This window comes from Sceloporus undulatus, chromosome 3, assembly GCF_019175285.1.
Source record: "Sceloporus undulatus isolate JIND9_A2432 ecotype Alabama chromosome 3, SceUnd_v1.1, whole genome shotgun sequence".
NCBI classification, from domain to species: domain Eukaryota; kingdom Metazoa; phylum Chordata; class Lepidosauria; order Squamata; family Phrynosomatidae; genus Sceloporus; species Sceloporus undulatus.
Window position 1 is genome coordinate 95,739,172 of NC_056524.1, and position 13,287 is coordinate 95,752,458.

General features: G+C 44.4%; 1 protein-coding gene across 2 annotated transcripts in view; it reads left to right on the plus strand.

The window, feature by feature from the left end:
* ZBED1 (zinc finger BED-type containing 1) overlaps positions 1-13,287 on the plus strand; it is a 181,919-nt gene that overhangs the window by 61,250 nt on the left and 107,382 nt on the right. For both annotated transcript variants that reach the window (XM_042459475.1, XM_042459474.1), the window contains one exon: positions 7,648-7,755. In XM_042459475.1, coding sequence (XP_042315409.1) covers positions 7,648-7,755 — 108 coding nt within the window. The remainder of the gene's footprint in view (positions 1-7,647; positions 7,756-13,287) is intronic.

The following is a 13,287-nucleotide window of genomic DNA, read 5'->3' on the forward strand; positions in this document are numbered from 1 at the left end:
CGGTTATTATTAAAGCCTAACAGTATATGGTATCCGCGTTGCCTTCTACGATATCGTTATAGAGACTTCCCACTGCATCGCTATCGAAAATTTTGTGAGGCGTCGGCTATGTGTGGAGACATTTAAGCCTGGGATATGAATTTAATCAGATTGAACCGGATTTTGGACAAACAGGCAGGAACAAGCAGTTTCGAAAGGCTTAAACTGAACTGCACCGGAAAGTGATCACTTTCAGGCCGACAGCATAAAAATTTTTGTTTGTATAAATGGAATTAGTTCTTGCGAGATTCCTTATAGTCCAATACTGAAGGTTATTGGCACATCCAAGGGGTGTATTCTGCCGGATTATCGTCAGGTGTGGGAGCCGTTCAAAAGGCTAGGTTAACTCCTCGGGAGAGCTTTTGGCCAGACACAGACCTCTGAAATCACAGACCGTAGCCTTAGACTGGGCGACGTAACAAGGGGTGGATAATTAAATGATGGTAAGAGTTGACAGTTAAATTTGGAAATAAGTAGCAGCATGTGCACCAAGTCTTGCTATTGAATCTCCCGCCAGAGAAGTTGGTTACCGGTAGTAGTGATAGTGAATGTTTTTTCAACAAAGCCTCTCAATTGTTCCACGACCTCTTTTATCGGTAACTCCCTGGCAAGGTGGTATCTAAACATGTATCAGGCATATAAGGTGATTCTTAAATTGGAGTACTATTGGCTAAGGCATAGTTTGGGTCTAAGGTGGCTAGTTTAAATATATGTGTTTTGTAAATGAGGTGGATATTAAAACCATCCTCCCAAAGCATTCCATGGCCTTTACCTGGTGTTTGCATCCAATCAAAGATTTATTAGCCCCATATCAGTGTTCTTCTGCTAAACCAGGTTTCCATGGAGCAAAATGATGTCATGTTTGTATAAAACCATGAAAGAAGGATCTTGCTTCTATATTCCATCCAGCAATATTCCAGAGATCAAGTTAATGAGGTGGGGGGCTGGTGATGTTAGTTTGCAGTACAGTTATATAGCAGTTGGCTTCGATGTCTTTTGTCCCGCTCGTATGCTGGATCGTCGCCTTTTCTTATTTATAGGCGTTGTTGAGTGTCTAGATGATGGTAACGGTGTTATTGGTTTGTCGAGCAGAAGTCATCTTACATTGGGGATGGTGTATTAGTGGGAAGGTATTATCAGCTGGACTAGTGAGGGGTGTCCTAAGGGGTGCCACACATCAGCGCGTCAGGGGTTCCCAGAGCAATCGGCAAGATCTTGTTGGGATCCGTTTTAGTGAAGTCAGTGATCAGATGCTGGGCAGGTGGAAGGTAACAGTTCATTGATGGATTTAGTTGGCAGACTGCTATAGATCTTAATGTGTGAATTAACATTTTCTAGCTTGTACAAGATGCAATTCTGTTCTGGTCTTCGGGAAGATGCGTTTAAAAAGTTGAATAATTTACTCTTCGGGCATCTATGCGCATAGCGGTGATTTTTGTTATTTCTGAAGGGGGGGGGGGGGGGGGGGGAGGGAAAAGGGGGGGGGGGGGGGGGAGGGGGAGGGGGGGGGGGGGGGGGGGGGAGGGGGGGGGGGGGGGGGGGGGGGGGGGGGGGGGGGGGGGGGGGGGGGGGGGGGGGGGGGGGGGGGGGGGGGGGGGGGGGGAGGGGGGGGGGGGGGGGGGGGGGGGGGGGGGGGGGGGGGGGGGGGGGGGGGGGGGGGGGGGGGGAGGGGGGGGGGGGGGGGGGGGGGGGGGGGGGGGAGGGGGGGGGGGGGGAGGGGTGGAGGGGGGGGGGGGGGGGGGGGGGGGGGGGGGGGGGGGGGGGGGGGGGGGGGGGGGGGGGGGGGGGGAGGGGGGGGGGGGGGGAGGGGGGGGGGGGGGGGGGAAGGGGGGGGGGGGGGGAGGGGGGGGGGGGGGGGGGGGGGGGGGGGGGGGGGGGGGGGGGGGGGGGGGGGGGGGGGGGGGGGGGGGGGGGGGGGGGGGGGGGGGGGGGGGGGGGAGGAGGGGGGGAGGGGGGGGGGGGGGGGGGGGGGGGGAGGGGGGAGGGAGGGGGGGGGGGGGAGGGGGGGGGGGGGAGGGGGGGGGGGGGGGGGGGGGGGGGGGGGGGGGGGGGGGGGGAGTGGGGGGGGGGGGGGGGGGGGGGGGGGGGGGGGGGGGGGGGGGGGAGGGGAGGGGGGGGGGGGGGGGGGGGGGGGGGGGGGGGGGGGGGGGGGGGGGAAGGGGGAAGGGGGGAGGGGGGGGGGGGGGGAGGGGGGGGGGGGGGGGGGGGGGGGGGGGGGGGGGGGGGGGGGGGGGGGGGGGGGGGGGGGGGGGGGGGGGGGGGGGGGGGGGGGGGGGGGGGGGGGGGGGGGGGGGGAGGGGGGGGGGGGGGGGAGGGGGGGGGGGGGGGGGGGGGGGGGGGGGGGGAGGGGGGGGAAGGGGAGGGGGGGGGGGGGGGGGGGGGGGGGGGGGGGGGGAGGGGGGGGGGGGGGGGGGGGGGGAGGGGGGGGGGGGGGGGGGGGAGGGGGGGGGGGGGGAAGGGGAGGGGGGGGGGGGGGGGGGGGGGGGGAGGGGGGGGGGGGGGGGGGGGGGAAGGAGGGGGGAGGGGGGGGGGGGGGGGGGGAGGGGGGGGGGGGGGGGGGGGGGGGGGGGGGGGAGGGGGGGAGGGGGGGGGGGGGGGGGGGGGGGGGGGGGGGGGGGGAGGGGGGGGGGGGGGGGGGGGGGGGGGGGGGGGGAGAGGGGGGGGAGGAAGGGGGGGGGGGAGGGGGAGGGGGGGTTCTGTTATTGTTCCTCTCTGCTGGGGTAACTCCTCTACTATTCCGTCCTCCCGTTTCATCGTGTTGGTTTTCAAGGCAGTGGTCGGCCATTGCGTTGTGTACATAGTATTCTCGTTGGGAAATGATTGCCCAAATCTGATTTAAACAGCCCTGTTGTTGTCAAAAATCACAAGTTGGGACAAAATGAGTTTCCTAAAATGTCCAGTCCACAATGTCTCAATGCGTAACCATTCCAAGATGGCAGCCAGAAACATTTCAATGGAGCTCACCGGCGTCACAGCCCCCTTTCGTGTCGTATAAGGGCAGACAGTGATTGGAGTGTCTCATTCTTGTTATTATCGCCATCTGCCCATTGTTATATGAATTAATTTACTATTTGCAAACCAATCTTATTTTCCTGCATGATTAAATTATACTTTGCGTATATACCTTTTGTAGTGGATTTGGCGTTTCACCAGTTTAATATAGCTGTGAAGTATTTGGATTTGGGGCGATCGATTGCTTCCTTTGCATTCTCTATATTTGGGGGTTTGTTTAGGTGTAGGCTTAGCATTTAAGATTGTCTCTAGTCAAGTCTTCTGGTCCATCCCATTCGATTTTCGGATTTATATCGTGTCAGTGTGTTACAAAAATTTGCAATTACTGTTTTAGCCGTTAATAGACAGTGTCTTAGCTACCAATTCCACAGTCTGTCTTGCACACAAATCTTTTGTAACATTGACTAACTGTGACTTTATGTGCAATGCTTTCACTTAAAACAGTGCAGTTTTCCTCTTCGGGGTGCACAGTGGGAGTAGGGGGGAACTTAAAAATGAATTTGGAAAGTTTGTAATCATATAGAAGTATCATCTATATCTTTAAGTAATAGCAGATCTTCCATTTTCAATTGTTTGAGAGTGGAATGCTGCTTGTCACAATGTCTTGAGCTTTCCTAATTTCCCCCTCTAGGTTTTTATCGTAATATTCTGTGTCTCTCTTAGGTTTTGACATGGTCAGTTCCTGTGGTGTGCTTTCCTCTTCCTTTTGAGATTACTGTTTCATTGTCATCCTTCCTACCAGTGGTTTTATTTGGTGGTGGAACACTGGGGCTTGGAGGCACCTGGTGGAGTGGCCTCCTGCCCTTTCTCCTCTCGGCCACCGAGCAAGGACTAGGGGACGCTGGGGCTTTTTGGGCCCTGGTTGGTGTGTCGCCGCCGCCGCCAAAAAGCAGGGGATGGTGTGGGGCCTTTTGAAGACCCTCCAGCTGGTTCTCCCTTCCTCCGTTCCTGCTGTTGCTGCTGGCTGCTGCTACTGCGCCGCCGCCAAAAAGCAGGGGACCAATGTGGGGGAGCCTTTTGAAGGCCCTCAGCTGGTCCTGGCCTCCTTCCTGCTGTTTGCTGCTGGCTGCTGCTACTTGCGCCGCCGCCAAAAAAGCAGGGGATGGTGGGGGCCTTTTGAAGCCTCAGGCTGGTCTCTCTCTTCACTGCTGTTGGCTGCTGCTGCTATTTAACTGGCGCCGCCGCCCCGAAGTAAGCAGGGGATGGTGGGGCCTTTTTGAAGCCTGCAGGCTGGTCTCCTCCTTGCCCTCTGTTTGCTGCCTGGCTGCTGCTACATGCGCCGCCGCCAAAAAGCAGGGGAGATGTGGGGGCCTTTGAAAGGGCCTCAGCTGGGCTCTCCTGCCTTCACTGCTTTGTGCTGCTGCTGCTGTGACTTACGTGCGCCGCACGCACGAGAAGTCAGGGGCTAGGGTGGGGGCCTTTTTGAAGCCTCAGCGTTGGTCTCCTCACTTCTGCTGTTGCTGCCTGCTGCAAATTCAAAGGCAAATAATATAGTAGTCAGGCCGTCATCCTGGACGTACTCTATTCCAGGTTTTGGACGCACCTCACTTTGTTTTTTAAAAGGAAACGGATATTACAACAAGTTTAGAAGCGCAGGTTTTTCAGTGAAGGTCAAACTGAGATTATCCAGTACAGTCAGTATGGGAGATCAAAAGAGGGAAAGTTAAGGGAGCTGGGTATGATAGAGCACTAGTGACAGCTAGGAGATGTTACATTGATTGGGACATGCTTTGAAGCGGCCTCCCACAGAGGACACGGCTGCTGGTTTGTTTTTCTGTTGCCTGGTGACGGTCGAGAACCAAGGCTTTTATATGTTTTATACAGTACCTGGAGACATAGATTGTTGATTGGGCACTAAGATGGAACCTATGGCCTGGTTACAGACACGCCAAATAGAAAAGCTGCTTCGAGTTACAGTGGAGGTAGTGGTGTTGTCAATGATGCATGTGTCTTAAGAGTGCCAGGAAAGACCACACCAAATGCCATGCTCCGATCCCTATAGGGCGGAGCTATGCCTTTGGTGCAACTCGTCTGGACTCTTCAGGAAGCATTGCATCATTGAAACACCATACCTCCACTGTGACAAATCGAAGCAGCTTTATTTTGGCTGTCTAGTAACAGGCCTTTGTTGAAGATAGTAGGCAGTTCAGCAAATGGAACCCCAATTAACTCAGCAGAGTTGGATGAAGTCTCATTCTATGGGATGTCTTCAAAAGAGTCTGCGCACTGGCTACCCTGCTGAGCATGCTCTAGATGAAGGGTTCGTACATTGGAGTGGGGGGTTGAACTAGCTAGGGACTATGAGTTCCCTTCACAACTCTGATGTAGTCTCAGAGCTGGTGATTTTTATTATTTGTGTCTAATCCATAGTTTATCAACTCCACTAATGAGGTTTCTTGATAGTGTACCAAGCTTCCACTGCCCAAGTGAAATACCTTTTTTAGTAAGGTTATGAAATGTTCTTACACATTGAATTAATGTCAACATCTTATGGTCAGATTTGGCATATATCGTTACCAGAATAAGCATTTACTTCTAGACTCCACACATCTGTTTCAGTTTTAAGATTCCATCCCTGACAGTATACCACGTTTTGATGTTGTGACAAGCTCCCTAATCCACATGTCTTGAAGAACTGCCCAATTTATCCATTGATGTGATGTTTTGTTCATTCCACGGCTTGCATGCTGTCTTATCATCCATCCCCACTAGAGCAATAGAGCAATGCATGTCTTCAATTCTGTAATGTCAGGAGTTTCCATACTTCAACATCAGTAGAGTTTCCCCCTTGTCCAAACATGAATAGCATTATTCCTCTATTTGTTTTATCATATATGTGTTAAAGGAGGCTTTCTTTGAGGAGCAGTTCAAAAGTTTCTAGTACCATACTACTTCATTGATTGTATCCTTCTTTGTCCCGAGTGTTTCTCAGTGATCTCTCGCTGGCTGTTCTATGGTGACTTGGGCTATTATAATATACACACACACATGACACACCCACAAACGGCCATAGGCTGAAACTCAACAACATTATCACCTCCAGAATTTTGAGCAATGTCTGCATGTTTTGTTGCATTTATTTCAAACCCAATCAGGTCTCATGGGAAGAACTGATAAGGCAGAACTGGGTGTAGAATTTAATTTAAGATTATATACTCTTGAACTGTAGAAAGCCAACAGTAGCTGATTTCGTTATGGAAACAATGCAGGCTTCCCTAAGTGTACTTTGAAGGAGAATCTCTCTCATGTTGCACTGTTCCTCCCCTAGCCCATAGTCAGAAATGCTGGTGTGCCTCCTTGTTCCTCTGATCTTTTGGTGTCATCATCCAGTACAACCTTTTTTATCCATTGTTTCAGGGTAGAAGTGGCTGCTCTCATTGGCATTACAAAGAAACTTTTCAGCTGTTTCCCCCCCCTGACTTGTTTCATTCGTTTATCTTCAAAGATGTATTGCTTTATGCTCTGTATACCTGCTTGTTCAGTGAGATCAGACTCCCCTCCCCTTTTTGTTTTGTATAATTCCACATTTCAAGGAAGAAATTTGCTAATATAGTTGTGTGCTAAACGGAATCTCTGTTATATTAAAATTTGGGCCATATTGTGTATAACTCTGGTTATTCTGTGTAATTAATGGCATATAAAAACTTTAAAAATATAATATTAAGTATATATAAAACCAGAAACATGGATTTCAAATGGTCATTAAGTGTGATGGAACTGATTATCTTCCCAAATTACCTTGATATATCACTTTGTTAAATGCTGGCTACTTTATGATGTTGAACCTTGCGTATGGCCATGATGCATGGCTCTGTTATAGCATTGCTTTTTAACAACCCCCTGGGAACAACAGTGTCTCTGCATTTTTTCTTGCTGTAACCTATTAAGCCACCCAAAGACGGTACCAAAGAGGATAAACATTCTATGCAAAATTGTAATGCAGGGCTTGCTTGTTGCTAGGGCATCCTTAAAAGTATGGCCCTGTAGACTGATTTAATACATACTTGTTTGGTTCAAATTTTATTCTGTTTTTTGTTATGACAGCAACATTTTTTCTCCAGAAACGTTCACACTATATTTTCAGTTCAAGATAACTATTGTGGACCTGGAATAGGAGGCCGCATGAAGCCCCAGATTTAAACACTCTACTAAGTAGAGTTTACTGAAGAAGAATCTACTTCAATAAGGTTAGACTTCACTTAAAATTAAGGATCAGGCTTTTAGGGATGCTTCTTTTTCCAGAATTGCGTCACGTGAAGCCCAGGATGGTGGAATCGTGGATTTTGTTAAATGGTTAATATTTTTTATTCTTGTATGTAAAATGATTTTATTGCTTTATTGGGTGCTCTGGACACATAATTCAATGACACTATATACATTTTAAATGTAACATAAAAGATAGTATTTTGGCCACAATAGTTTTCTGCCAGAGTTTCTCTTGTGCTGAATGATATAATTCTGTTATGTCCACACTGGAAGCAAAACAAGTGCACTGTTTGAAATGTCTGTCATTAATTTTTCTGTTCTGTTGGCTAATGTAAGTTTTAACTTTTGTGGTAAAATGGGTCTTAACCTGAATTACTTTTCTCTTTTCAGTTTTTCCTCTACAGAATGGGAATGTTGCCATAGTAACTGGAGGCACTAAAGGAATTGGTTACCATACTGTGAAGCATTTGGCAAGACTTGGCATGCACGTTATAATAGGTATTGTTGTTATGTTTATATAAATATTGATTAGCAATGTGATTTAATTTCATTATAGTGGTTAAATTTGCATACATTATAAGTATTTTGCACTTTGCAAGTGCTCTCAGAAATAGGTCACCTTGAGGGAGAAGGAGTTGGATTGGCTCACCCAGCAGAAGTAAAATACAGTGAAACCTAGCTCCATCAGCATTGCCTTAAAGTTACAGCTCTTGACCAGGTTTGAGAGTGCTGTGACAGGAAAGAGGTACTTTTGGGGGTATTATTTTTTAATTGAGAGTTTTCCAATAGACTAAAATTCTACAAACACACAACGATATAGAACAGAGAGAGGAAAAATGAAAAAAAAAAAAACCAAGCAAAGAAAAAGAGAACAGAGAATAAAGAATAAGGATTAAAACATAGAAAAAGAGATGACTTCATTCTTCCTTTTGGCAATTATATAACATCTATATTATATCAACCCCTCAAAATAAAAACCAATAGCTACATGTTAATTAATTTGATTTGCCAGGTGCAAGGTTCTAACATGAGGTACTTTGGCAAGGAAAAACATTGATCTATATATAGAAGCTGCTGCTGTTGTTGCTGTTGTTGTTGCTGTTCCTCTTCCTTCTCTTCCTCTTCCTCTTTTTTGGTTGTTTCATCTTCATTTTCTTGACATTTGGAATGTTGAAAGTATCTGATGGATGGTGTGGACTCTTATTAAACTGTAGCTTGTCTTCCCTGAATGGTATTGGGATTTATGATAAAATAATTGTTGAAGAAGTATGTTAAGTACATTTTATCGAGGCATTCACTCTTGATTTAATCATCCCCATACTACAGGACTTTCAAGGCAGATCTGAAAAAAAATTACCAATCTCTGCTGCTTGATGATTCAGATATACAAGTAACAGAGATGGTCTCCAGATTCTGTGCCTCTGCTATTATTACCCATGGACACATTTTAGATGATAAAATTTAAGATTTTTAGATTAGGTTTTTTAAGGATCTTTAGATTTAGTATGCCTAAAAGATTTTTTACTGAAGTGATTTTAATTACCCTTATGTTAATATTTGGGAATTAATTGTAAACCTTTTCAGTCATGAATCATATATATATGCACATGTGTATATGTATGTACACACATATATGTATGCATGTTTTATAAGTTTTATGCTTTTTTGAATTTTATGAATTTTTGCTGTAACTAATTGGACTTTATATTTTGGTCTTTTATCATAAATAAATAAATGATGATGAATGATGAGGATGTTAAATTACAGGAGGCATGAGACTAGCTGACACAATCCTCGTGTGTGTGTGTGTGTGTGTGTGTGTGTAATACATAATTTTCAGGAATATAGTAGAAAATTATTGCATACAGAGAAATGCTTTCTACCAATTCTTATACAAAGAATTGCTCTCATTAGTTATTCAGATGTTTGCAGATAACTGCATATTGAAATTTGTCTTTTGATGTACTCTTTTGAGCTTTGTACTGTTCTGACTGGGTTACAGTTGTGTGGGTTTTTGTGTTTTGTCTTTATCTCTTAAAAAATTCTTGACTTTATTTGTGCTGGGCTAGAACTACTTTTCTGATATACCTCAGTGTCCTCCTTTCTGTAACTTGAATGGATTTCTTTAAATCCCATAATGATCTACAGAGCCTTCCTATTTGTGGTGAACAGTATGTCTGAGTGAAGGAAGTATATGTGATTAATGTGTTATCTTGACCATCTTCCAGTTGCCACAAAACTGGTTCTTTACTCTGACAAGAGTTAATATATGCAATTTGGTTCCATTGACTTGCATGATTCATTCCAGAGTGATATTATTCTTTCCTATTGGCTGTACGCATAGGAGTTAAGAACAAGACTGAGGAATTTGAAAAGGCCAGTTATAGATTGTATCATCTCACTGGCCATTAGTTTCCTTGAAGCTTGTTATGGAATTAAGTATAAAAACATCAATTTCAGCGTTTGTCCCTATTTTGAATTAAATACTTGGCAGAATCCTATGATGGGTCAGGTAATCACATTTAGGTATTCATTTAAAATGCTTGTTGAAATGTCATCTGTTAGCAGCATCCCACGCTGAATTGTCATGTTAGTTCTTTAAATATGTCTGGTTAAAAAAGAAGAAGAAGTAGGTGGTTTGACTTCGTGTCTGTTTTGATTAGTTTGTCAGTAGTCTGAAAATTCTCAGTCTCAGTGACTTAGGTAAACAAAATTTCTCTTTTTCTTCTTGTTAATATTGAACCTGGCAGGCTGTATAATCTTATAGGCAATACATGTCTCCTAAATGTTCTGATACAGTGTTTCTTCCTGCGCCTGCATGTCACGAAAGAAAAATGTGTTTTGTTTTTTAAAAAATCTTCCCCCAGTTATGTAGCATAGCAAATCGAAAGAATTTGGCATTTCATATGCATTGGGTGATCCTATGTAACTACGGCCAAGTATTCTTGACAAGGCTTTAACTTAGAAATAATTATATGCACACACTGCCTAAGCTATATACAGTACTGGTAAATAGTGGAATTGACCGTTGTTAAGATTTTGGGTTTTCACTTTGGTTTTTAGCATCTTGCTAGAGTGCAGTTTTTCATTTATCACCCAAATGCTCTAACGAAAGAGATCATTAAAATAAATAATGATGCTACGGAATGTTGATAACAATACAGTAGTAGTTGCTTGGTGAAATAACCTGGAAGGTACACTGAGAAAAAGAGAGAGTTGGATTTGGTTTCTGTGATGAGGAACTATTTTGTACAACTAAGGTTTAAACAAGGATGCCACAGTGCCCCAGATTATGAAGGTTTTTGTTTGTTTTATGGAGACCTCAGCATTAAATCATAAGGGTCTCTTCAGTCCGAGTTGGGTCTTGTTTTTGTTTTTTGTCATCCGGTTGCTTTCTTTTCTTAGAGCTTATCTATATGGCAATAAACCAAAAGTAAAATGGATACTGCATTACTCAACATCTAGAGAACCTTATCATTGTTCAGTTTGTTTTCCTTCGATCTCCTTCCTGGATGTACTATCCTTGTTATTGATGTTTCAGAAATAACATTTAGGTCAGGACCCAAGGAACTTGTTTTATATAGTTCTGATTGCCCAAGAGTGTTTGTTTCTGCAGTTGTAGCACACACACTGCACTGCCATGTGAAAAGCTGTTCTGGGAACCTCAAAAGCCTCTTAAAAGCATAATATGCATGGGGGACCACTCTTCAAAGGGAAAAAAAGGGCATCAACCCCCACCCCGGATTTACCCAGAACATTGGCTGGATCTAATGCAGCCCTTGGAACCTGGATCTTAAATTTTGTGGACTCATAAAAATGGAAATTTCTCTTTGGTTGGTAGATTGGTTACTTCTTTAGTTATGTATTGGAAAGATTTTAAAAACTTACCTTTTCAGCCAGAAAAAACTCTGGAAGATGTTCCTAGCATCTACTGTACTGACTCAGTGAAAATGGCCAAAGATTAGAAGATAGTTAATGGGTTTGTGTATTCCTCCCCCCCCCCTTTTTTTTTTTTTTTTTTTTTTTTTTTTGTTAGCATGAAATTCTCATTCTTGTTCTATGTACTTATAAACTTCTATCCTGTAAGCAAATTTTGCAAACCCAATTTGGGGAGATGAGTATTAGTTATACTATGTATCAGTGCAAACATAATGGTTCAGGAAGCAGTAAAGGTTGAGCACCCCTAATCCAGAAATCTGAAATCCAAAAAAACTCCAAAAAATGTAACTTTTTGTCACCAACTGCCCACTTCTGCCTCCAAAGCGATGGATGCTGTATTCCTACTCATTCATCTTTCAGTTCTTCAGTCTCTCTCCAGCCTCACATGTTATACACAACACAAGTACCTCATGAAGAGATGAATGTGCAGGAGTGTCACAGCTGCTGGCTCAAAGGCTGAAGTGGGCAGCTGTTGACAAAAAGAGTTGAGAATGAAGAGAGATTGAATATTTGTGAAATGGTGCAAATCCAAGTCTAGTGCGTGGTGAGAATCCATGTGTTCTACCATTTTACAGATCCTCACCACTTTCTCCAGCCTCACAAATACAGTATAGGTATGACTATGCTACTTGTGTATTCCAAAATCTGAAGGGAAAAAAAATCCCAACTCTGGAATGCTTCTGGTCCTAACCATTTTTGATAAGGGATACTCACCTGTAGCATTAAAAAGAAAATTCAGATAAGAAGAAGAGAAAGATGCTTCTGAGTTTACATCTCATTCCTAATCTCTTAACCAAACCAACCAAACAAACAAGCTTCATTTATATACCGCTTCATACTGCCTAAGCAGTGTCTAAGCAGTTTAGAACTGTAAGCTAATTTGCCGCCAACAATTTGGGTACTAATTTTAGCAACCTCCTCGGAAGAATGCAAGCCTGAGTCGAGCTTGAGCCCTTTTGCTGGTCTTGAACTCGCAACCTTATGGTTTTGAGTGAGTGGCTGCAGTACAGGCATTTAACCACTGCACCACGGTTAACCTCATTCCTAATCTTTAAACCATAGTTAAAAGAGGCATAACATTACTTCTGTGCCACAGTACTGAAGTAGTACTATTCCACACTCTGATCATACAAGAAAGGAAGTAACAGAACCTTTCCCTCCAAACCAAAACAGTCATGCTTTGGAAACATTTTCCAATATTTTATCTTCTTTTGAAGTGTATAGTCTGGTGCATATTTGAGATGCAGTCTTTTTTCAGAGGATCATTCTCCTTCTGTCATAAAAAGAACACTGTTGAACACAAATGTATGCGTTATAGAGGGTATATTTATATGTGTGTGTATATCTCTATTGAGATAAAATATTGATATATTTTAGTGATATGTACAATATAGATAGATTGTTGAGGAGATATTTAGATACATTATTTCTTTAAAACCGGCCAAGAAGGAAATGGTTGGGGTTTTAAACAAATAAACTCCAAATACAGTACACAATTTTTCTATGCAATAAATTACCTGATTAAAATTAATATTATTGAGAATGGTGAAGTCTTTAATAACCATTTTCATTTTGCACAAGCTGGTGGAAGAGAACTGGGAGGATCAGATGAAAGTATTGCAGGGATTGTCATACAGGTTTCTCACCTTCTTTCTCTCTCCTCCTACCCACACTAGGAGTATGCATTTAGTAGTATGACCGATCAGACATTAATTCCCTGCTGTAGAAAATCACTTAGGCAGAAAAGGAAATGAGATTTGATCTCATGCCCATCACTTCTTTTAAAGAGAACTCTGTGGATATGTCAATTTTACTGGAGGGTTTGTTTGGTGACACTGCATTTATTTCTAGAGATTAGGCTCAAACTGGGTATTTTTTTTCTATGTAGTCCCAGATTATTTCTATAGGAAACATAAATAATATTGGAGTTCTCTTTCTCGTTCTTCCTTACTATCTTCGTCCTCTATTTTTCATGGCCAAAGTAAAAGGAAATCAGCCTGTCAGTGCACATACAAGTGAAAAGCTGATCTAATAGATGCATGGCTGGCTTTTTTAAGTCCATGAAGATTTTCACACCAGTGCTTATCATGG